This window comes from Lottia gigantea (assembly GCF_000327385.1).
Source record: "Lottia gigantea unplaced genomic scaffold LOTGIsca_103, whole genome shotgun sequence".
Classification (NCBI taxonomy): Eukaryota; Metazoa; Mollusca; class Gastropoda; family Lottiidae; genus Lottia; species Lottia gigantea.
Window position 1 is genome coordinate 735410 of NW_008706824.1, and position 25588 is coordinate 760997.

At 33.5% G+C, this 25588-nt stretch overlaps 4 protein-coding genes across 4 annotated transcripts; 2 read left to right on the forward strand and 2 right to left on the reverse strand.

The window, feature by feature from the left end:
* Window positions 1–2010: 2010 nt before the first annotated feature.
* On the forward strand, window positions 2011–9269 carry LOTGIDRAFT_136147 (hypothetical protein; the record flags this gene model as incomplete). Its single annotated transcript, XM_009046608.1, has 16 exons — window positions 2011–2107; window positions 2548–2660; window positions 2897–3001; window positions 3227–3338; window positions 3705–3800; window positions 4060–4253; window positions 4581–4707; window positions 5001–5092; window positions 5354–5434; window positions 5615–5743; window positions 6842–7034; window positions 7333–7397; window positions 7722–7900; window positions 8203–8320; window positions 8590–8701; window positions 9061–9269. Coding segments are annotated over 16 exons (2022 nt in total), but the record flags the coding sequence as incomplete, so codon positions are not given.
* A 260-nt stretch (window positions 9270–9529) lies between these two features.
* LOTGIDRAFT_237357 (hypothetical protein) lies at window positions 9530–14803 on the reverse strand. Its single transcript, XM_009046609.1, has 6 exons — window positions 14678–14803; window positions 12650–12888; window positions 12019–12188; window positions 11593–11740; window positions 11204–11425; window positions 9530–10761 (listed from the first exon to the last, which is right to left on the reverse strand). Exons 1-6 carry the CDS (start codon window positions 14731–14733, stop codon window positions 10682–10684), a joined length of 915 nt encoding a protein of 304 aa, XP_009044857.1. The 5' UTR covers window positions 14734–14803; the 3' UTR covers window positions 9530–10681.
* Window positions 14804–17109: 2306 nt separating this feature from the next.
* On the forward strand, window positions 17110–19306 carry LOTGIDRAFT_170770 (hypothetical protein; the record flags this gene model as incomplete). Its single annotated transcript, XM_009046610.1, has 4 exons — window positions 17110–17886; window positions 18219–18287; window positions 18670–18832; window positions 19131–19306. The coding sequence occupies 4 exons, from the start codon at window positions 17110–17112 to the stop codon at window positions 19304–19306; spliced, it is 1185 nt and encodes a 394-aa protein (XP_009044858.1).
* A 496-nt stretch (window positions 19307–19802) lies between these two features.
* On the reverse strand, window positions 19803–21514 carry LOTGIDRAFT_237358 (hypothetical protein; the record flags this gene model as incomplete). The annotated part of the gene is made up of 1 exon (XM_009046611.1): window positions 19803–21514. The coding sequence occupies one exon, from the start codon at window positions 21512–21514 to the stop codon at window positions 20450–20452; it is 1065 nt and encodes a 354-aa protein (XP_009044859.1). The 3' UTR covers window positions 19803–20449.
* Window positions 21515–25588: the final 4074 nt, after the last annotated feature.

Below are 25588 nucleotides of genomic sequence, written 5' to 3' on the forward strand. Positions count from 1 at the left end.
GGGGGGGGGGGGTGTTATGCTATTCAGGCAAAATTTGACGTCAAATTTTCTCAAAAAAACTGTTCAATTCATTTTCATGTTTTGTGAGGTCAAATTAGTTAAAATGTTCATGAAATACTTACCAAAAGCGCCCCAGAATCGACCTTTTTCACATAACACCTTCCACACGTACTTGCTGCTTCCATTTTCGGCCGTCATCTGAGTTTTCTCGACGTCTGCTGACCTCGCCTCGTTTTCAATCTAGGCTCGTTGCAAGCGAAAAGGTGGACTAGTAATTGTTGTAGGCCTAAAAATAAACTGTTCTCACTAGAAATGTGAAATTTTTAGAATGGACCCACTAGAAATATTATTTCATTATCGTTTTAATCATTTAAATCTATTTTTGTGAGTACAATAAAGCGATAGAAATAATATTGTAGTACCAACCTCTTAGAAAAATAATGGGTCCCTGAAAAAAGAACCAGACGATATGCACACGAATCAAAAAAGGGGTGTGGCTATAGTGTAGTCCGAAACAGTGCGTTAATGATCATAGGATAAAATTTTCAGAAAATAAACAAATCAGCCAAATTAAGACGTTAAAAGGCGTTTTCCTGCCATTTCATTTGTGAAACAATATACATGTGCATCAATAAAGTTAAAAATCACTGAAAATAGGTCAGCGTAATTTGGGATTGGAAGAGATTCTGTTGGTAGCCCGTGTCTTTCGGCAAGAGTCTTGATGTCATGTTGTAGCTATAATATAGGCTTGTTAAATTAGGCCTTTTTATGCCGTATAACTTAGTTTTGGGGATATTATTTTGGCTATAAAAGATAGGAGGCCCGAATTATTTAGCCTACATCACAACCTTGTCTTGTCCCAACACCCATTAAAGGAATAGTCGGCTTCAAAGTTAATTTGATTTTCAAGTCGAACTAATAGGTAAACAACATCAAAAACTTGCAGAATGCTTTTATTTAATCATCATTGATAACAAAAGCTGACTATTCCTTTAATATGTAGACTACTACTAGTGATGCCATTCAGACACAAATGTTCGATCTAAGAGGCTCTCTTTTTCTATGGCTGAAAAAAGCGTCTAGTCGTTCGGATGGGACAATAAACCGAGGCCTCGTGTGCTACAGGCTGTGCACGTTAAAGATCCCTCGACAGTTGGAAATCGAAAAAAGAGCAGGCTAATGCCGCTGTCCTGGCAAAATTTCCCTCATGGCACCCTGCATGGCGTTGCCCGTCTTCATTAGCCCACAAGGTGGAGAAGAGTAGGACGTAAAACTCCATTCATTTCATTTCATTTCATTTCTTTTTCTGTGTCTCTTGAACACTGGCAAAAATGACATTTACAAAAGTTTTGTAGTCTTTTAGTTTTTTTTGAATAAATTTAACAATTTACCTCCCTTTGCACACTCTTCTTCTTATTAAAACACAATTAGCATGTATTTCCGGTTAAGCGGTTTGTAAATAAATAAAAACAAAGATGTGAGATAATTTGTAATAAAATTGAACTAAAATGAAGAAATATTGTAAAAACAAATTTGAAAATAAAAATATGTTCCCATTCTTATCCTAGTTCATATCCATAGTGCGCTTACTTCAATTTCCCTGAAATGCAACGTGCGACCTATTTGTCTATGCAAGTTAAAAAGTTTTTTTGAATTTTTTCGAGAGTTGGTATATCAGCAGTGGCGGAGCCAGGTTTACGTTCGAGGGGGGCGAAATATCTGAGATTACCCGAATTTCTAACCTAGTTATGAGATTTTTGCCTGAAAAACATGCTTTCGGGGATGCACTTTCTCAAGTGAAAAAAAACAAAAATAATTGAGAGGAAGGATTTCGAACAATCTGATTATGTACTTCAGTCAGTGAATCCTATCTATTCAAAAGATTATTTTTGGGAATAAATGTTTCAAAACATTCGGATCTGATAGTCTGAAAATTACCTTGTGTGTATATACAAGGTTTTGTAACATTATTATTTATCTTTCAGGTCTAAAGGAGCGAAAAAAAAGAATATTTATGCTTTTAATGATGAGAAGACAACTCCTGATCCAGTTCTAGAATACACCCCAAAACTGAACCAAGATAAAACACCTCTTATTATTGATAATGGTATTTATTTATTGGTGTTTATTTATTTTGTAAACTGTTAAAATGAATCTTATAAATTTTCATGAGCAACAAAGTTAGCTAAATTGTTGTCTATTTTTAAAGTTAAACATTTTTTACATTTTTCTTTAGTCTGTTCTGTGTATTTGGAAAATTATGGCTTTTATTTACATTCTCTCCCATTGACCAAAATTTGTCTCCCGTTGTTTTAATAAATCATTTAAATGTTCATAGGCACTAAATGTAGCTAAATTTCAACTTATTCTTTTAAACAACGTTTTCTACAGTTAGAAACTGGTATCTACCATATCTACAAACTGATCAAAATTTCTAATACAACAGAATGTTTTCAACAACCATATTTTTGAGGATGTATTGGTTTGATATTTTTTAACATCAGATTTCTAGGAGCTGAATTCTGGAATTCTTTTTTTCTTCTTTAGGTGGTTATCAATGTCGAGTTGGTTGGGCAACCAATGAAAAACCTGCCTTCATATTCAAAAATATCACAGCTAAACAAAGAGGGAAAAAAGTGAGGATATTTTTATTTCAACAAGTTATTCAAGTCATCTAAATGTTTCAGGGGGTGGGGGTGGCATCAGTTAGGGTTTGCTTACTCTTCTAGACACCTGATACATCTTTTCATTTTGAAATACTTACTCACTTATAATTGATATACTTCCTCATGTGAAAAGTTTATTAGCAGCTACTAATGAAATGTTGTTTTGGATTGCGTTTCCGATTGTTAGTACAAGTAAGACAAATAAGATGTGAAACTCTGTTTCTCTGTAGGATAATGAGGTACAGATTGGTAATGATATCAGTAATATTGAGGTGGTAAGATGGAATATAAGAACACAGTTTGATCGAAATATTGTCAGCATGTATGATGTCCAGGTTTGTTTACTTTCATTTTCTTGTTAATTTTACATTTCATATAAATACAGTTATCTAACTATTTACTTATCCAGCTTATCAAATTGTGCTCTCTGTATCACGTTTCAGTATTAGGATGAGACATTTAGTTCATCTACAATTAAATATAAGCGATGAATTATTTGATGCAGAGTCAATTGAAAATCTATTCATGACGATATTGAGTAGAAGCGTTTTCTATTGTAGGAACAGATTTATGACTATATCTTCACACATCTTGGTATCAATACAGAAAGTAAAGTAGATCATCCGATAGTTTTAACAGAGGCGCCATGTAATCCCAATATTTCTAGGCAGCGTGAGTACTCACAGACTTTTCAGACTTAAACTCTTGGACACTGAGTGTGAATAAAATAACACCCTAACATATACCCTAAACTCCTTGTAATATGACTTAATCATATAAAGTAGAGGCAACTACAGTTAAAATGGTTGAGAATGGTCAAATAATTTGTACTTACAATGCTACCTTTTCAGTCCACAATATTAATAATATTAATGTTTTAATTGAGAGAGACCACAGTTTGTTACAATGTTCTTTGGATGATAGGGTTTGTTATAATCTTCTATAGAGATTACAAAATTTGATATTTATATTATATTTAGTAATTCTATTGTACATTATAACTTACAGTCTATAACTATATTATTATGTATGTTTCAGAGATGTCCGAACTATTATTTGAATGTTATCATATACCACAAGTAACCTATGGAGTAGATTCAATGTTTAGTTTTTATTATAATCAACCAGTGAAAGGTAATTATTTTATTTTTGTTAGGGTTAAGGGGGGGTTAGCGTTGTTCAATTGTTGGGATTGATATTTAAAATCGGTGCAAGGCATTGCATGGAGATCTTAGGGCTCCCCATACCAATCTCATGTAATACACATACCAATATGAATGATTTCATTGCTGATGTCTTCTATTGCATTAAGATGAAGTATGTTATGTTTCTCTCTCAGAGAGTGATATGTGTCTATAGCTAGATGAAGTATGTTTTATCTGTTGTTATTTAGACATGAGTAATGCAGTAATAATCGACTGTGGATATCAGACAACCCATTTACTTCCTGTTTACAATCATAAACTACACGCTTGTAACGCTCGTAGACTGAACTTTGGTGGAATACATCTCGATACCTTCATGCAGAGATTATTACAGTTAAAATATCCTGGTCATTTTACTTCTATTACACTCAGTAGATGTGAGGTAGAGTATTTAATCAGAATGGTTTTTATGTGTCTACTTTGAAATACATAATCTTCATTTGATGTCATGTTTTATCATTATTACATTGAAACATGGATTATATTGTCTTCAACCTTGTCCATCCATTGAACATTTGAGTGAGAAGGTTGATTCCTTTTGCAATGAACAAGTTATTGCAATAATGTAGACAGATTATAATTCATGCTGCTATATTTAAAAATTCAACAATACTGCTTTGTGGGCGTATGTTACCTTGCCTGGCAAGTTATGTTAGTTGAATTTACTGATTAGGGCGATTGATGTACAATTTTGTTTCTGTTGTTTCAGGGTTTATTACGAGATCACTGTTACCTAGCAACAGATTATTTATCAGAATTAAGTCAATGGACATCAACAGAATATTACACTGAGAATGTTCATAAAATACAGCTACCCTATGTTACAGTGAGTTTCAGTTTAATATATCATGCTTGATTTAAAGTTATGACAAACTTTATGACACGCCCCCTAAATTGTTTTAACATTGAGAGTATATTGCTAAGGCACTTGATTGATAGATACGGGTGAATTGACGCAACAACAGTTTTGAGGTATTTTTACAATTAAAAAATAGAAATTTGGAGTATTTTATCTGAAAAGATGCCGGGTTATTTGTCTTGTCACATGATAAACCAGAGGTTAGATCAACATTCCTTCCTTCCTTAAATTTTTTTGATGTTGTATACCTGAATTTGTTCCAGTCTGGAGGAAGTCAGCTGACAGCAGAACAACAGAAAGAAAGACGACTACAACAGATTAAAAGATTGAAAGAAGTTAATCAGAAACGTAGACTGGAGAAGGTATGTTCATCTTTATAATGACTCAACCAATAAAATGATTTGTCTTATAGATAATTACATTTTAAATTGTAATGCCACCAATCAATCATCTTGCTCTGTTATTTTATATCAACCAATCAAACTCCTTGTTATATAAAAATCTCAACTTTGAATTATATTTTAACCAATTAAATGTTTTGTAAATTCAATGAGTCAAACCATCCTCTGAGCCAAACTTTGTAATATCAGATCTGTAATGTTTATATGTTTTTATTTTCTCAGTTAAAAAGTGATGAAGATCAGTTAAAAGAAATGATATCTGTCCAAGAAATGATGCTAGATGGTGATAAACAGAATTTTACGGTAAGTTAATCAATTATTATGATGTAACTTTCCCTTAAAGTTTTTTCGTCATGTTCACCAAAAATATATTGTTTGTAATCAGAAAGGATCAATTATCTAAAAACATTTAGCATTTTTTGCCATTTTTATGACATACTAGCAATGATGTAATGATATTATTATATAATGTTTAAATTGTAGAAAGCTCTGTATAATGTTGGTTTAAAAACAGCAGAGGAGCTACAAGATGCTATCAATAAGCTAACTATTGGAATACAGAGAGCTAGGGCTAAAATATTGGGAGTGGAACCACCACCTGAAGAACCAGAGGTGGGTTATTTTAACTATTTATATTTTATGTATATTACATATACCAATATACAGCTACTAACTATCTGAACTGCTAAATGGACCTGAAAATTCAAAAACAACATATTGACAATACATTGGTAGCATCTAATGAATCTTACACAAGAGGAAGTATACCAATCATAAGTGAGTAAGTATTTCATAAGGAAAGGTGCTATCAGGTGTATATCCAAAAGATTAAGCACACCCTGCCAGGCACCACAGCTGCTATTGCTGCTCAATATAATATTCAGCATTGCATCCTTCTGATACCTACTAAAATTTACTGCCCCTGTCCCTGAATTTAAGGTCTAAATTTCCAGATATTGATTTTGTATTGTGAACTCTATAAAATTTATATGTAAACGTAAAATGTAAAAATTACAGGTAAAGAAGCCAATTTTTAACCTCCTTCACATACCAGATGATCAGTTAACACAAGACCAGCTAGAAACTAAAAAACGACAGAGAATATTGAAAAGTGCTCAAGAGGGTAGAGTGAGAGCTCAGGCTTTACAGAGAGCCAAACGACAAAAGGTATAGTGAATGTTTTGTGCTAGAGGAGAGAGTGCTTTTAATATAATTGACATTTCATAAAAAAAATCTTAACTGCAAGTGAAATCCAAGTAACAGTAATGAACTATTCTATGAAACTATTAACAAAACACAGGCTAAAGTGTCAGATGTCTTCTATTACAAACATTGTTTTTAAACTTTGTCTTTGACTCTTTCAACTGCTATGAATTTTACAATTCCAAATATCCTATGTTTACCATAAGTTGAATGAAAAAGATTTCAAAATCCATATCCTTCCATGGAGTTAAACATTAGAGATTAATGTTGTTTGAAGAGTGTACCTGCTGTATACTTTGTAACTTGTGGTTATTTTCTGGTATAAGTTTTGAAGTAAAGAAAAAATTTATAAATAGTTCTCTTCAGTGTTCAAATGATGTTAAAAAAAAAAAACTTACTGCTACTTGTTCTTAACCATCCTGTTACAATAAGAAATCAATTGTTTATAAAGTGGAGAATGACAAATTTGAGTTCTTTGAAATTGTATCAAGATTAAATTGTTTGTAGGAATTGGAAGAAGAAAAAGTACTGGAAGACAGAAGAAAAAATGATTTTTTGGGCTGGTTAACAGAAGTTAGAAATAAACGACAGAAAATTCTATCATCTAGAAATCTACGCAGAAAGAAAAAGGCTGATATGGCAAAGAGAAGAACCTACGCTTCACAACAACGAATGAAAATTATCACACAGTTAGCTCAAAGTAGGTGAAATTAAACAGATTGTAAAGATTTTCAAAACTTTCTGGGACAAGGATAACATTGGCTTGCACGAATAGAATTTTTAGTGTTTTTTTGTAATTGGACTAAAACTAAGCGTTTTTAGAACGTCATGTCACTACTACAATAGTTGTAAATAATATTTGCTATGATGATGTCATTAAATGCTTAGTTTTTCTGGAATTGTAAGTACAATGTGCACAGAAATTTTAAATGATGCCTTGATGAAAATTCCTCACAAATAATATATTTTCATATTAGAATGAAATTTGTCTGTTATAGAATCCTCTAAAAAGGAAGATACCTTTGGTCAGAATGATGCTGATTGGGAAGTTTATAAGGAAATAGTAAGTATTCTATGTACATGTATTTGATAAAGTATTGGAGTGTGTGTTTGATATTGAAACCTCAAGTAAGATGCTTTTGATTCAGGGGAAATCTTAATAGATTTACAACAAAATAATTGAAGAAAACATCATTGTTTGGTATGGTATATCAACCAGGCAATATCTTATCCAATAATATTGTGAAACTCTGTAGTCCCCTGAGTTTTATAATGGGTGCCTTTCACTTGTATTTCAGTTTGTTAATTAATAAATTTCTCCATGAATGTGTTCGAATGCCCACAATCTCAATACACAATCAGAATGTTCTGTCTTCTGTTCTTATAGAATCCTGAGATGGGTACCAGCGACTCAGAAGCCGAAGATGAAAAACTTGAAGAACTGGAAAACATGTTACGAGAACATGATCCAGAATTCCAACGTGAATTAGATTTTGGTGGTGTTCCTGGCAGTGATTTTAATCTGGCAGAATATCATCAGTTACATCTAGCTGTGGAGAAAATCAGGTGGGTGAGAATTTGTTTACTTTGCCCTTGTTTACTGTTATTTATAACATAAGTACAGATTTCACTCTATAGCTTGCTTTTTCTTCTTCTGAAACTTTTTAAGATATGTAAATGTTGCCTTATATTGAAAATAAAAGCTTTGACTAAATATGTAATATTGACAAGAGCTCCAATAAAATGATTTATTAAAATTTCATAGCCATATAGACAAAAATGTAACCTTCATCATAACACTGGACTACTTACTACATTTTTAATTCTCCTACTAACAATGTTTCCAATAATGTGTGGCTATCTTTTAGGGTACCAGAATTACTGTTTCAACCATCCATGGTTGGTATAGAACAGGCTGGAATCTCAGAAACACTGGACTACGTATTGAAGAAATATCAACCAGACGATCAAAATAAACTTGTACAGGTAAGAATCTACTCATTTTATGATATATCTCTTGAGTTTTATACTATCACTACATGTTTGGGTCAACATAGTAGATTGTTATTTTATATTTTAATTAGATGTAAAATAGTGATTGTTTCCCTTTAATGATTACAATCTTTTTTGTTGAAACTGATACATATAAATTAGTTATCTCTACTGTCACTATCCATAACAGCACTAATTCTTATTGATACTGTCAGCACATGTTTTGATTTTTCACACTTAAATAATAACAACAATCTTTTCAGTGTGTATTTTTAACTGGTGGAAATGCTAATTTGCCATTATTCAAAGAAAGACTGGAGAAGGATTTATTAGAGATGAGACCATTTCAATCAACTTTTCATGTCTACAAAGCAGGTAAGAGAGCTTAGTTTGTTCTATGAATACACCTTAATGCCTGTGCATGGAGTTCCTGTCAAGGAGTGTATTGAAATAACAGTCTTTACTTGGTGTTTGGTATTGTCAAGCATCACTTTTTGTTCAGTCTCCCAAATGCAAAAAATTTAATATATTATACATGTATTGATATTGTGAAGTGGTTTTATTTTTGAAATTAAAGTCAACAGGGGGAGTATTTGTTGTAAGATTCAGTTTTAAATCTGCTTTTACACTATAATGTAGATATTTAACTAAGTCAATCACAGCATACTCCAACTTTTGTACAGTGAAATGTATTATACATCCTTAAGTTTGATTTTACATCATTTTAATTTCAGAGAATCCTAGTTTAGACGGATGGTTAGGGGCCAGAAAATTAGCTTTATCACCCTCCTTTCAATCATCATGTATCACACGACAACAATATGACGAAATGGGAGAGGGATATCTAACGGAACATTTTACATCCAATCAGTATTTCCCTACACCCATAACTTTACCAAAAATCTCATCAACCCCTCCAGCTGCTACTCTACCCCCATCTTGATTTCTTTCTTTTTGAGAAAATAAACAGATTCTGAATAGATGTGGCATATTCAGCCTTCTTGGTGGGTATCTGTGCATTTTATCCAAGATCCCATAGGTCCAGGAATAGTTCCTTTGTTGCACATGTACATGTCCATCTTCATTAACCCTTTATCAGGAGCAAAATAATTGGCTTATATTCCACCCACTTCATCAATGCAAAATTCTGAAATTCTCCAAATAGCTGAGCTTCAGCACAACTATGTAAAACAATACAAGTTGATTACATGAAAAAAAAATTTATTGAGTAAAGCGAAAGTAGTCAGAAAGAATTTAAAAAGATAAAATAACAAAATAAATATGTTATAATTAAAATCTTTTTGATTAAATCCTTTCTGTACAGTATCATAAAAATAGAATTGTGGCCCAACATTATACAATGTAATACCCTTTCTATTGAAACCAGTGTTGGGATTTTTACATCTTCACACTGTCAAGCTATTAGTACGAAGTTGTAATAGTTTGACATTGTAAAGATGAGATTTTCAGTGACTTAACCCAAGCTATGGTTTGTAGTTCTGAAAGATCACAATTTACAATAATAAATACACTTTTGACAATAACAATATAAATACAAAAATAAATCTATACAAATAAATACAAAATAAATGTACATAATACTGCCAGTTGCTAATTAAAATAGGTACGAAATTGGTACAAATCAGAGGGTGGTTGACACAGGACTGATTCTGCTGATCGAAAAAATAAAATTGAATTTGAAACAATATCTAATTTTATATATTGAAAAGTATTGTTTTAATATATAAATTAAATTTTTTAAGTGCCTGTTGATTGTTAACTATGGTATTAAATTATTACCAATAATCTCAAAATCTTCAAATGGTTACAGGGTTCTAGTTATCTGATTGGCCAATCACTAAAATCGATTTTATTATCCAATCAGATAACTGGATTTCTATAAATCTTGATTTTTATCTTAGAGTGTTAAGTGTTAAGAGAATAAGTTCCGAAAGCAGTTAAAGTAATTAGGTACCATCATAATTTCCAACAACATTTAGGAAATTATAACAGCATTTTCAAGATTAGGCTATTTACAATACAATATAATTACAGTATTTTTATTAACAAATTATCACAGATAAGCCTCTATAATTTGAGCATTAATATTCTTGAAATAAATATATGTAGATAAAAATATAAAAAATCAATGTAAATTGATATTAAATGATTTAGTCTCTAAGGCATAAATTAAATTTAAAAACTGTTTATAACTACCTAATTAACTTTGCAAGTTTTAAGTGTTTTCCAACAAATAACACTAATTGAGTTAATTGTGAAATTATTGTGGTAATCATTGCTGCTTTTAGACCTTGTGAAACTGAAAACTATTTTCCCCAACAATAAACAAACAATTTATGAACTTTGTGTCAAAGCATGATGTAAAGCATCCTCTGTTCCATGACCAAATGTGTTACCATATCGGAATTTTTGACCTGAAATACAGAAAGAAATATTTAGATTTCCAATACCGTATAATTGCGAATATAATGCGCACCCTTTCTAACCATCCAGTATGGGAATTTCTGATGATGACAACCAGGTGTAGTGAGACACCACATCTTTTTATTACTACCTACAGTGTTACACCGCCCCCCTCCACTACCAAACCCTGCAAATAGACAACTACTGCCCCAGCCCCTCCCTTACAGTTTTTAATAATACCCACCAAGTATATGACCAGTATAATTAGGAACCAGGACAGTTTCTTGGGATAGATCTGCTTCCCCACCGACCCCCAGTTATATATAAAAATCCCCCATCACTAATATGACTTATCTCAGGTATATGACCAGTATAATAAGATCTGCTTCCCCTACGAGCTCTCCCACCCCCAATTTAAAAGAAAATTCCCCATCACTTTTGAATAATACCTACCAGGAATGTGACCAGTATAGTGAGGAACCAAACCAGTTTCTTTGGGGTAGATCTGTTTCATGTTCACAATCTTCTGCTCTTCTTGATGGAGGTTGACTGGTTGTTGACTCAACATCTTAGATCTGTAGGTTTCATTGGAGAATGTGTTCAAAGCTTCGTGGGTTATGATGGGATAACTCATTCCAATTATACCACGTGATCTTGGTACAAATCCTGTATATCCTGAAAACAGAAGGGTCAAAAAGGTCACAGGCCAATGTCAAAGTTCTCCATATATAAAGGAGAAACCGATTTTATGAGAATTGGCCAGTGATGTTCAAAGACAAAATTCTCAATTTATATTCTCTAAAAACGATTTTGTAATTTCGTATTTTTCGTGCAACACTAACCTGACATAAAGTTTTTCATGGGATCTTCATTGGGTAACTGATAGGGTGAAACAGGTGCTTGTACAGAACGAGCTGTTCCCGGGACTCTCGCTGATACTGGTTCAATAGTTACTCTCTTCAATGGTGTTACGTATCTACTCTTAATGGGCTGAAAGAGGCAATGGCAATAACTACGATGTGCTGTGTGTATGTTTCATGAATTACAAAGTCACAACGTTATTGGACATTATGAAGCTTAACTATACAATATAAATAGGACTTTGGACGCATGTTACTGAATGTTAAATTCACGCCATTCTGCATGTTAATTATGACAGTCGAATTGAAAGGAGTTTGTGCTCCATATTTCTGGTGAATTATTTTTCACTTGTCCATTGGGTTGACATCAATTTGTTTAAACCAGGCTAACCTGTACAATATACTTACGGGTAATTCGGGAGATGGTAATAATTTCCCAGTTTGTACATCACCAATAACTTTTAGTTCTCGCAGCTTTTGGTCGTGCTTTTGATGATCAAATTCAAAATCAGCGATAGAATTTCTACAGTTGACAGCATATCGGTTACCAAAATAATGCTGGCTTTTGGGAATGAAGCCTTAAAGTAAAATTGGAATATCAGTAAGACGCCCCTTGCTCCTATTTCTTTCAATTGGTACTATTTAGATAAATAAGGTGTATGGCAATTCCAAACCTAGCTAGATTCAACCATTTCCTTAAATGTTACCAAACTAGCATATCTCTAATCAAGTAAGTAGCCTGTTGCACCTTCAATTGGTGCTATTTAGATAAATATGAGCCTGCGCTATCAAACGATGTATGGCAATCCCATGAAACCAATCCAAACCTAGCTAGATTCAACCGTTTCCTTAAATGTTACCATAACAACATATCTCAGATATTTAAGTCAGAAAATGTTTCCTAGTTTCCTGCCTTGTCTTCACTTTGTGGTCAAATAAATTCTTACTTTGAGTAATTTTATAATATCAATTACATTCCAAGATATATTCTAATTTTGAAGAAATCCTGCACCCTGAGATGAGTTTACTGAAAACATACCAGTGTATCCGGGGACCATTTTCTCTGTTAGTTTCTGATCGCCCAAACTTCTGCCCCTAGATCTGAACAAATCAGCCTTCTTCATCTCTTCTTGGTTATCTTGATCTATCGGTCGTCTGATTTCTGACAGCACCAGTCGACCGGAAGTTGGCACTTCTTCGTCTTGAAGCAGACGTCGAGTTGTTCGACCAAACGTTTGTCCAATTTGGTATTTAAATTGGGGGCAGAATCCACCATACCTGAAATATGTTTGATATTTGATCAAGAGTCAAGCACTGGCCTAGGTCACAAAGTAAAGATTTATGATAAAACAAGGTGCAAGTTAATGGTTAAGATAATTAGATATGTTAACTAAGGATGTCTCTGTAATACTATCTGTGGTAGTATCAAAGATTAAGATAATTAGATATGTTAACTAAGGATGTCTCTGTAATACTATCTGTGGTAGTATCAAAGGTTAAGATAATTAGATATGTTAACTAAGGATGTCTCTGTAATACTATCTGTGGTATTATCTAAGGTTAAGATAATTAGATATGTTAACTAAGGATGTCTCTGTGGTAGTATCATTTCTTTAGCTGAAATAGCTGAAAATATAAGAATCAACGTTCTTCTGATATATCAATAATTATCTAAAGATAAAACCTGTTGTGTGACAGGAATGTTCTGTTGCCAAACCAAGTACCAGCAACAATCAGAAAATTTACGGTAAAACGAGGATATTTTCAAATGATAATCGGTCTTATTCCCTGTCCCTCCTCCAAATGATTGCATAGCCTATATATCAAAATCCTTGAGCGACATTTAGGGGTATAGATCACACTAATTAACAGGACACTATTTTACGATATACTGTTTTTAAAGATTGTTGAAAGATGTACAAAAAACAACGGGAGCAATGCACCATTATATTGTGTTCAGTTATTGACAGAACTATTTAATATTGTCAGAGACAACAAACATCATTGACAGTTAAGCTTATAAGCTTAATGAAAACATTAAAATATCAGGCCGAATAGAATGTTAATAAACATAAAAGAATAATTTGTGACAGATTTAAGACTGGAGATTACATTAGCTATATATTTCAGTAATCGCGTTGTTAACGAATTGACATAGCGTTATAAACTGTTTTAAAGTATCTATAACACACTGTTAAAACTGTCATATACAAACTCTTATACATTAATATACATTTATAATGATTTAATATCTACTAAGGGATTATCCAAATTCTACCCCAAATCTACCATGTCCTTAATCTGTAGACGACCCCATCACCAGGACTAATACCGATTTATTGTTAAAGCTCTTCAATTTCCAAATTGAACTTTGTTAATTTTTACTAAGTAAACCACGTCGCGTTGTAAAATACCTGTAAACTAGACCTAATAGACGGTCCTTGTTGTCTTTTTTAAAAAACAAAATACAAAGATAAAATTGTTAAGACTTAAGGGCATCATATTTCACAATGTGGTATTAAAAGATATATCTTAATACACTGTTTAAGAGATATAAGACAATATAGGTATGTACACGGTGTAATTTATGCATTCCGGTTAATATAGGCCGACAAATAATGAACTTTAAAACATTCAGAATGACAGCTTTAAGATAATATAGGTATATATCCAGTTATTATGCAGGACGGGTAATATAGGCTAACAAACAAATACTTATCTAATAGTGTATTTTAAGACAATAAGAGTGACATCGTTGAGTAAAGCTAGGAAACGAAAATGAAATGAATGGCGTTTTACGTTCTACTTTTATGCATCATGTGGGCTAATGAAGATGGAATATTATATTTATGTAAAGCTTGGAACGAAATAGCCTAAATAATAAAACTTGCAGGATCAAAGGATACAAAAATGCTAAGATGCACAACACTTGGGTTTTCTGAATATATTCAATCCTCGGGTGACAAAAGTAAAAACAAAAGATCCTAAACTAAACTAATATGGAATTGTCTCTGTGCAAATTCAACGACAATTTAAAACTGAAATAAAATGTAGAAAATAAACGTACCCAGGTGTATGGTAGGGATCCTTTGGTAGAAAACTGGTTTCTTCCCTTTGTTGCATGTTGAAATTAATCTAACTGACTTGAAACTTATCAAATATTAAAACAAAACTGTTAACAACTGAACGTATGTCTCTCTTAACCTTCGCCTTGTACTCCGTTTCTAGGGAACGTTATGCAACTTCGCGCCGTATCTACTGTGACGTCATAATACTGTATAGGATTAAGGCTTAATCTCGTGATATTTAGCCCGTATTTGATTTTCACGTTCGATAAAAACTATTAAATAGTATTTATTTTTCTGTTTAAGTAATAAATATATACTGGTACTATCAAATAATATATTTAATATCGACTTTATAGCTTATACCTAGTCAATATAGATAAGTCAAGTTCAACACACACTTGCATATTATAGTAAGGTCTAAAGTTTGCAAATCTTCAATAAACTGTGGGCTACAGAAATGAATTGAAGTGGAGGTTTAGGTGTTTTACTGATTACGGCACATTCCATGCAGTGTGCAATGAGGGAATTTTTCTGGGACAAGGTCATTAACCCACTCTTGCAGCAGGAATTATGTGCAAATGATTTAATATAATGAATAGTAGGCTACCAAATTGAATAGGTGATTAAGTCTATGAAAACCGCTCATGCCCTGTAGTCTGTAATGGGGAATTATTCGAGGAATGTTCTTGTGGCTTCCAGATGAAATTTGGATTTAAATCAAAATGAATAGACGGACACTTAGATAAGTCAAAGACTTAATAGTACTTTCCGTTACAAGAACTACTGTCTCTATTCACAAGACCTGTTTTCGATACCAACGCACTCATATCACTTGAGGGGCGAGCTGGGCGAGCTGGGACCACATCGTCAAGGGGTGATCACGGGCAATTCTTTCCTTATGTTAAATGACATTAATATTTGAAAAGTGTGTGTATGTCTGTGTGATTTTCTGTGTGATTCAATGGAGGATTGTGTGTTAAGATCATTCACCTTACTACCGAACTGCGAACCATTGAGTAGGCAAAGTCAAGAGTATATGGAATGCCTATGAATAGTAAATGTGGTAGGGAAAAAACGTGAAGAGAATTCGGAGATAGTTGTGAAGCAGGGAACGGGGTCCAGAACAGCAAGGAAAAATCAGAAGAAATTGAAGATAGGTTCGTTGTACGCCCAAGGTATCAAGAGAGAAATGCATGAGTTGTTGCCCTTAATTTCGATTTATACATAACTTCAAAGCAATTCTTCTTTACATAATTTGCTGTTGACATTTGACTTAATCGATTTCTACTTCATGCATACAGCATCAAAGAAAATAAACACAAACAAAATGAATTCTCCATTATAACATTTAATAATACATGTGAAGAGAGGATTCATTCATTGAAACGTCTATTGAAGATTTAAGTCAGATATTGATACTATATCCTGTGTATTTCTAAAGACTAGTTTATAAAGACGGTATTCAATCAATTATCTGTATTCTTTATCTATATAGATCATATTACATACACGCATAGTATTTTAATATCTTATCGATATTACACAGGCATTCGTTAGATCACCTCAGTGCAAACTTGTATAAAACACTTTGAAGACATGGAAAAATGACGTTGCTTCTATAGATATATATGGATGTTTTATTCTAAAATATGCAGTAAGTCAATGAAACGATTTCAATGTTTGGAGTACATGTGGCAACAGAAAACCTCGGAACAATTGGCTTCAAGCCTTGTTCACATCCAAAAACTTCACAAACGCGAACCTTTCAGTCAGTTTCCATGGGAAGCAAATGGTGAGCTTTTTATTCTGAAGTCTCACAGACCTAATTCTTACCCAAACCCGTACATTAATATAGAGTGGTAAGAATAAATTCTGATGCCAAATGGAATGATGGAACTACTACAGCAGCATGAATTTAAAAGACATGCACTAGTGCACTATCTCTCTCACGGCCACCCCTTCACATTTCTGTTGTAAAAGTTCTTGTGACCCACACCACCATTGTAAATAAAGTATACAAACATAACGGATGCCTGTGGATCAATTGATCAGAGTGATTGATTTTAACTATAATCAATAGGTGAACTAACACCAACAGAAACATGATCCCAATTATAACAACCAACCCTTTATCTTTCTTAAATTCAAATATTAAACTTAATATTATACCTCACGGGCTCACTCAATATAGAACATACTCTTGACTGGGAAATGTTTAATACACCCCTGGTGCAGGTGTTGATTTATAATTTGTGAACATTCAGAAATTAGAATATAATGGAATATACATGGACTAGTATGGAGGTGATAACTGGCGGATTCTATCAGAGCAGACGATAATCTGAAATCTCCAGAATTAGTATAAGTGATATCGAATCTGAACTCTCAGCAAAGTAACCTTCATAACATTCAAAGAACGTAACACTTCGAAATGGCGGATGTTGAAGTTTGTGAGAAAGAGGTTCAGACGTCTAAACCACCAACAGATCGTCCTTCAATTCAAACAGCGCCGTCAGCCGTGTCGGATTTTTCCTATAAAAGTTCTGATACGATGTCAGAGGGCAAGCTGGACTCGCTCTTCACAAACTCAATGAAGATTTTAGTACGAAGAGTCAATGACAAAGATGGCGATTCTAGACGACCTTCAGCGGATGTTCCTATTGAACATGCTCGAACAGGTCAGAAATGTTCTGTTGCCGGATGTACCGGTATTGTTGGTAACCATTCGGATCTACCAGACGTCCAATCACATCTCGACAATTATTCTGCTCAGTCCGGATACCTGGATCGTCGCTCCATAAATTATGCTCGCCAGTTTGATCACGATTCTGGGAACAATGGCCGCCGTTCGGGACAACAATCAAGAGCTAATGGTAAATATATAGACCATCTAAAGAACACAGAACGGCAATCAAAACCAAACCACTCTGAGTATCGTCGGTTTAATTCAGCCAGTACTGATCACTCGTCACTCAGATTGGATGGAATCTCAAAATTACCTCGTGATACAACACTTCAAGATTTTAACCTTGGTTTCCTGAAGCATGGGTCTGATAGAGGAACGTCAGTCGACTCTTGGAGACCATACAGACCAATATCTAAACCTCGACTAGCACTTACGAGGAGCAAAACGACCATACCCTGTACATCATCAGCTTCCAGACAATGCGACGCATGCTCGGTCCGGGATCTTCAATCTTGGTTCATTGTAAGTAATAAAATAATATAGACGACATGTTGAGATTATAAAGACGGAACGAGTGATCTTAACTAAGATAATTTATGAATGAATGATCAGACACCGAAAGCGAATTTAAGGCAAGGCAAGTAGCCCACAGAAAAAAAAAATGGAAAAAAACATACCTTCAAAATCGGATATTTTTCAAAATGGTAGACCACATTATCTGCCTCTATTCAAGTCTCTGATAGTTATTTATAAAGACTTTCAAATTAGGTAATAGGTTGCAGTAAAAAAAACATTACGTTATTTGTTGTTATGCATGTAACATGAAATTCAAATAGATGATTTTTATTTATCAGATGAATCCCGGAAATGCGTCACCAAGATCACCAAATGATGTCATCAGTCCAACTAGAATAACACGAGAGGTACGTATATACGCCAATACCAGGTGACAGTGGCAGTACTACGGTTCAGTAACTCGGGATCTAAATTTCATTGGAACAGAATTCAACTCTCGTAAACTGATAAAGAATTCTTTATTTAACACGTTCAAAGAATGACAAAATTAGGATTAATAATAATTATATGCGTTAAATGTATTGTATTGTGGACTCCTTACTTTCCCAAATAGTTTCGTATGTGCGGATGAATCTTAAACATTTTTCATACCGTGCTGCAATATGTACGAGATTTGGCCGTATTGAAAAAGGATGTGCTGGGCTGAAGCCTGGCCTTTTATTTTTGATGATAGAAAATTATTAGTGTTCCACAATTCAACCTTAACTAAAATTGTAATTATTTTTCCAGAAATCGCAGGTGTTTTTACTGAATAAACAACCTAAACTAGATTGTATAGGACAGAATATGGCAGAAGTTATGTTACCAATGACAACCGTTCCCAAGAAAGGTTTGATTAAGCTCACGTATATGGATGAAGACATCTCAGATCGAGAGGGTACATTCCATAAAGGTAAGATTTTAGTAGGTTGGCTGGTAGATGACAGATTCGCGTTCGCTTCAGCGAATGCTGATATCACAGACTAAGTAGGTTGATGACAAGTTAACGTTCGCTTCCAGCGGATGCTGATATCGCAAACTGGAGAGCTGTTGGTCGTCATAGTAGTTGGTAGTTGGATTTGATGAATTGGGTGCTTCCGTGCTGTTGGTTTGGAACAGAAATACGTACGTCTCATCAGTTAGAAATAGTCTGGGATGGGGAATACGGAAATCCTCGACAGTTTCCGGAAGTCTTTCCCTTGCTATTTCAGGTAAAGAAAGAAATCGAAGATGGCGGGAACCACTACGGCCATTAATTAAGAATAAAAGAATATTGGAAGGAATTAAAGAAAGTTATAATATATTACTAGAGAAAGAACGATTAGAGTCCGAACAAGTCCAGAGATTACTCAATCAGGATCAGCCTGTACATCTAGCTGCTCTTTGATAGTGGCATAGCGAGGATTACATGGTGGGGATTTGGGAGGGGATAAATGTTACTCAATCAGGGTCAACCTGTACATCTATTTAAATAATTTAATGTTACTTGTTTTCATTTTGAAACATATGCTATAAATGCAACGAGGTACCGTCCAATTCCGAAAATACTCTTTGTAATATAAGAAAATGAAAAATAAGGGAGGGGGGATTGGGGGAAACCGGGCCAGCCTCAAGCCCGTCTATCAAATTCGTTCAAGATCCCTCCATTATACACCAAGTTTCCTGCAAATCCAAACGAAGCTGCAGTTTATTTTCCATGTACGGACTAACATCCAGGTAGATAGGAGTAAAGCAAAAAAACATAATGTGGACGTACGGAAATAAGGCAGACATCTGAACACGTCTTTGCCAAACTTGATGTGTACACATTAATCAATGGATGTGTAACAGTGGTGAGCAAGTTCACATTCATTTTATACCCCTGAGGAAAAATATAATCATATCAACATTAAAATTCTTTTATCATAAAAATTCAAATTAACAATATCTTTTATAAGATTTTAAAATGCTTAAATTAGGCGCTCAGAAGCCATTATGAAGATTGGACTTAATTTTCACTTAGTTCACAAGTACACAGATGAAAATTATCTTTAATCCTGGATCACAATGTTTTTTGTTTTGAATATTGCCTACTTGTTAAACGTGAAATTGAATATCAGTTTCAAATCAATACTGGTAATCTTAAAATCACTTTGCATTGATAAACATATAAATTTGTAATATCTTATATTGATTAGAAACACACTTCCCTTCAATATAATTCAACTCTTACATTTCATTCCAAATTATGACTGAAAATTCTCCTCTGTAAAACCATTTGATCACACACGTGATAATGTATGCTCATGTTTTTATTTTTTTTATCAAAACAAAGTTACTAAGACTGATTTCAGTTTAAAAAACTAAAAAAATAAATTGCTATAAGTATTACCTTTGCATACAATTTTCCTACTTGCAGTTTGCAGTACTTAAGTTTTCAAGACTTTAATTCATGTTGAAAGACAAACTTTAAATTCTAAAATTGATTCAGTGATTGACCAATGAAAACTAAAATCAGTCCAGTCCCACCCCTATTAACACCCCTGAGCGCCTAGATCACATCCTGTAACAATATCATAGACTTCAGCCCTGGGGGGACATCTAAATATCTTATTTTATATATCACATTACCCCCAGACTGTGTCAGTAGGCTTCTTACACTTAATCTACACAGATGTTTTAACGATGGCACCATGGAATAGAATTTTAGGGAATGATAATTGTCTTGGACATGATTCTTCCAAAAATCTGTTGTTTCAAAAAATTGACAGAAGCCGGTAGTGAAATTAGTTGCAGCTAGACACAGTCTACACATACTGTCATTCTTGATTGAAGATGGCAGACATTGTACCCAAGTTCGGATCGTTAAAGGCTGGCCGAGAGCACTGATAATCAGATGGAATATGACTTCAAACTTGTCACACTTTTCTGGTTCTACAGACATTTGAACGAGTTTCTCTATTAGAGCCATGTTGACTTCAGAACCAAGATCTATCAGCTTTCTAACACAGGTTTTATTCAAAGATTTACACCCAAAATACAGTGCACTCAATCCATTCCTATTGACATAGTTAATATCAACACCAGTGTCTAACAGTCGGTTGAATGTACGATATAAATGATAATAAACACTCTGATTTAAAGGTGTACAACCCATACAGTCTTCTGTATTAGGATTAGCTCCCTTATCTAATAAATACAACACATTAAGTTCATTCTGATCAATAATACACTTCAACAATGGAGTTCGTAACCATTTATTCTTCAGGTTGATATTAACACCAGCTGAAATCAGAAGATCAGAACATTCGTAAGAAACTGGATTCACAAGACTACTGCTTAAAGCAGTTTCACAAGAATTGTCTTCAGCGTTGACACACACAACTCTTTTGTCAAGGAGGTATTTTAAACATGCTATTTGTTGATGTAGCGAAGCTATATGGAGTAACGTCGTTCCTTGACGAAAAGTGATCTCGGTGCTCTTCCGCAAGAGTTTTTTTAATCCTGATAAATTTCCCTTCTTAATTAACTCTTCTGCCAGGATGGATAAAATCTGATTGTTTCTTTCATTGACGGTGTACTCTATAGTGGTCAGTTTCTGCAATTGGCCTCCCATTATACTGTAATGATGTATAACAGTTTCAATTCTAATTCATATTCCAATAACTTTACAGACTCGGTCTATGTGTAGGCAAGAAGGTACTTAATGTAGCCTATGTATCACAGTTAAAAAATATCACAAGTACATGTGGTCAAGTTCAAAAGCAAATTTGTATTGTATTATGTAAGTTTAATAAAGCCGCCAAAAACTTGAACCGAGTCTATCGTCAACATAAATTAGTAGTTTATCTGTAAAAGCAGAATTTGTGATAATCAGGGAATATCACTGTAATACCACACAAATAATTTGTTGTCACGCTCATGGCCTCTCTAGACCAAAACAGTTCATAATACTTCACTATTTTGTGCAGTGTTCGATAATTTGACCATAAACTACCAAATCTGTGTTAATACATACACATCCATCTCTTAGCTCCATCATAACTGTTCATGAACACAGTGGTATTTTTTAAAAGTGTCTCTTTAAATGCTAATTTTGCTGTTTTCAATGATTGTGTAGGCCCATCTGTCTTCAGCGTGTCGTTGACATCTTTCCATTTGATGAGACAGATATTATTCGAGTCCAGCATCAAACATTTATCATTCCTCTTCATGGTCTAAAATACAAATTCAAGATAACTTGTTAGATTACAATTGATTTAGGAAAAAATCAGAAAATTGTAAGCTACACTCTCACAAGGCCTACATTGAGCTTTGAATTGAAATTTTTCTCTCATTTCATAAATATTCAAAATAAAATTTTCAACTGTATACCATTTGTCTTTAAATGTTTTTGGCCCATAGAAATATAAGGTCCAGTTTTTCCTCTCTGAAAATTCACGTGAAAATGATAATTGCCAATAATTTCAATTCAGAAAACAGTGTAGCCAGAGAGTAATTTTAATTTAGATAGGCTACCCCTTATTATAGGCTTATTCCAGTCACATATGATGCGTCATACCAGATGTAGGTTAAACAAACAACCACATTGAAACTTTGAAGTACGGTAATAAATATTCCAGAAGTATATATCCATATAATTGTCTTATTTATCTACAACCTAGTAATACTGTAAACTCTAAACCTAAACCTGGCCTATTAGAAGTCACTTGCACGAGTCCGATAGCGAACAAGTACCGTGAGGGAAAGTTGAAAAGAACTTTAATGTCACACAAGTAACTTATGCATTTAAATCTGTTACAAATGCTCAACCAAACCCTTACATCCAGGATCATGCATATCATATGCAGAGTGTGGATGATGATTGATGGACATTTAGCCAATTCAAATTTGGTATTTCAATGTATCATTAATAATAAATACCAGTAAACTCATTCTGTCTGCCAAATTATATTAAACTTGATACAGAAATATTAATTCCCCAGGTAGGTAGGTAGGTAGATGACAAGTTACCGTTAATTCCCCAGGTAGGTAGATGACAAGTTAATTCCCCATAACCTTCCTCGTATTTATACTCACGAATGGCCAATTGCCGTGCATGGGAGGATGGAAAACCGAGACACCATTTTTTACAATTATATAATGGGGCTTGTTCGAGCAGTATATATCTAGGATCATGCATGACAGTACCTGTTCCAGTGACGTATGTTAGTGTTTCTCAGATCAGCCTCATTCATACAAATTCCTTCCATCAAAGAAATCATCCACTTAATCTGTCAACTTCGTTTTCATTTCACCAACCACGATTACTTTCGTCGAGATCAACTGGGCAGACGATAAGGTTTAGCAGGGTATAGAGTGGCTGAGTGACCTCGACTACGTTGGTCTTCAATATCCAGTCTTTAAATAGTCCGAACCTTGCTACCCAATCTAGTCATCTTCTATTTAGTCCGATAATATTAGAAAAGGCTTTCGCATTAGGTAAAAAGGGAATTTTTAACTGCCAAACAAAAAATATCAAGATTTCAAGAAATAGCCTACTATTATAATACTGGTTTGATATAATATTGATTTTAAAAAGCGATTATATAGCGATTCAGTATAGCGCAAACATCCCATGGAGAGTCTAAAAGGATTGTCTCCGAGAAAAATATTAAGAATTGAATTGATGTGGTGCATTCCGACATATGTTTGGGTAATACGTAAGTAAATCAAATTTTCGAATTGTAAAAAAATGAATTTGGGGTAAATGTGGGGATACAAACCATATTTTGAAGGAGAAGAGGTGGGGGGGGGGGGGGGAGTGATTGATGGCGCCGCCACTGATTCAAACGACTATTTATTTACATTTTCTTCCTTTCAGGATTTGACATTATCTTACATTTTTAGAACTCAAGGGAGATAACTTCACATTGATCAAAACTTTGATGTCAAATCTTGAAAGATAATGTAACATAATAAGTAAACCGCAAAACCCGAAATCCATATCAACAAATGATATCGATGTATTACAATAAAATTGAGTAAAACGTTTTTACTCTCTAGGTCTGATGTCGGTTTATGGCATTGAGTCGCTACTTAAGAAGATTGGTAACGTTAGTACTGGCACAATATATCGGTGAATAGATGTATCGATGTAACGGGATATGACATGCCATGATACGCGTATCGTATCGCGACGTCGTGTATCGATACCTTTTATTCCATAAATAAGTGGGAATTTTTATAAGACAGTGGACGCTAAACACTTCTATCAACTATATTACCAAATATCACGGTTATAAAGTTATAAATTAATATATATATAGAAACTTTTTATAAGACAGTGGACGCTAACCACTTCTCTCAACTATATTACCAAATATCACAGTTATAAAGTTATAAATTAATATATATAGAAACTATTTATAAGACAGTGGACACTAACCACTTCTATCAACTATATTACCTAATATCACAGTTATAAAGTTATAAATTAATATATATAGAAACTATTTATAAGACAGTGGACGCTAACCACTTCTCTCAACTATATTACCTAATATCACAGTTATAAAGTTATAAATTAATATATATAGAAACTATTTATAAGACAGTGGACGCTAACCACTTCTCTCAACTATATTACCTAATATCACAGTTATAAAGTTATAAATTAATATAGAAACTATTAATAAGACAGTGGACGCTAACCCCTTCTATGAACTATATTACCAAATATCACAGTTATAAAGTTATAAATTAATATATATAGAAACTATTAATAAGACAGTGGACGCTAACCCCTTCTATCAACTATATTACCGAATATCACAGTTATAAAGTTATAAATTAATATACATAGAAACTTTTTATAAGACAGTGGACGCTAACCACTTCTATCAACTACATTACCAAATATCACAGTTATAAAGTTATAAATTAATATATATAGAAACTATTTATAAGACAGTGGACACTAACTACTTCTATCAACCATATTACTAAATATCACAGTTATAAAGTTATAAATTAATATATAAAGAAACTATTAGTAAGACAATGGACGCTAACTACTTCTATCAACTATATTACTAAATATCACAGTTATAAAGTTATAAAGTAATATATATAGAAACTATTAATAAGACGGTGGACGCTAATCACTTCTATCAACTACATTACCAAATATCACAGTTATAAAGTTATAAATTAATATTATATAGAAACTATTAATAAGACGGTGGACACTAACCCCTTCTATCAACTATATTACCAAATATCACAGTTATAAAGTTATAAATTAATATTATATAGAAACTATTAATAAGACGGTGGACGCTAATCACTTCTATCAACTATATTACCAAATATCACAGTTATAAAGTTATAAATTAATATATATAGAAACTTTTTATAAGACAGTGGACACTAACCCCTTTTATCAACTATATTACCAAATATCACAGTTATAAAGTTATAAATTAATATTATATAGAAACTATTAATAAGACGGTGGACGCTAATCACTTCTATCAACTACATCACAGAGCTAAGCCTATTTTTACTTATCGGTAATATGTAGATGATGTCCTCTGTATGAATAATCATCAATTTTAATGAATATTAAGATTTCATATATCCCGATGAATTCGAAACAGAACCGACGAAGAAAGAGGGTTGGGGGGGGGGGGGGGGGGGGGGGGCCCCC

Bases quoted from the DNA above. Each gene is read 5' to 3' on its own strand.
- LOTGIDRAFT_237357 (XM_009046609.1), bottom strand. From the start codon at position 14,733: ATGCAACAAAGGGAAGAAACCAGTTTTCTACCAAAGGATCCCTACCAT. The intron at 12,889-14,677 runs GTACGTTTATTT...AACATATTTCAG, and splicing joins GATCCCTACCATACACCTGG to GTATGGTGGATTCTGCCCCC. The intron at 12,189-12,649 runs GTATGTTTTCAG...TTTTACTTTAAG, and splicing joins AATGGTCCCCGGATACACTG to GCTTCATTCCCAAAAGCCAG.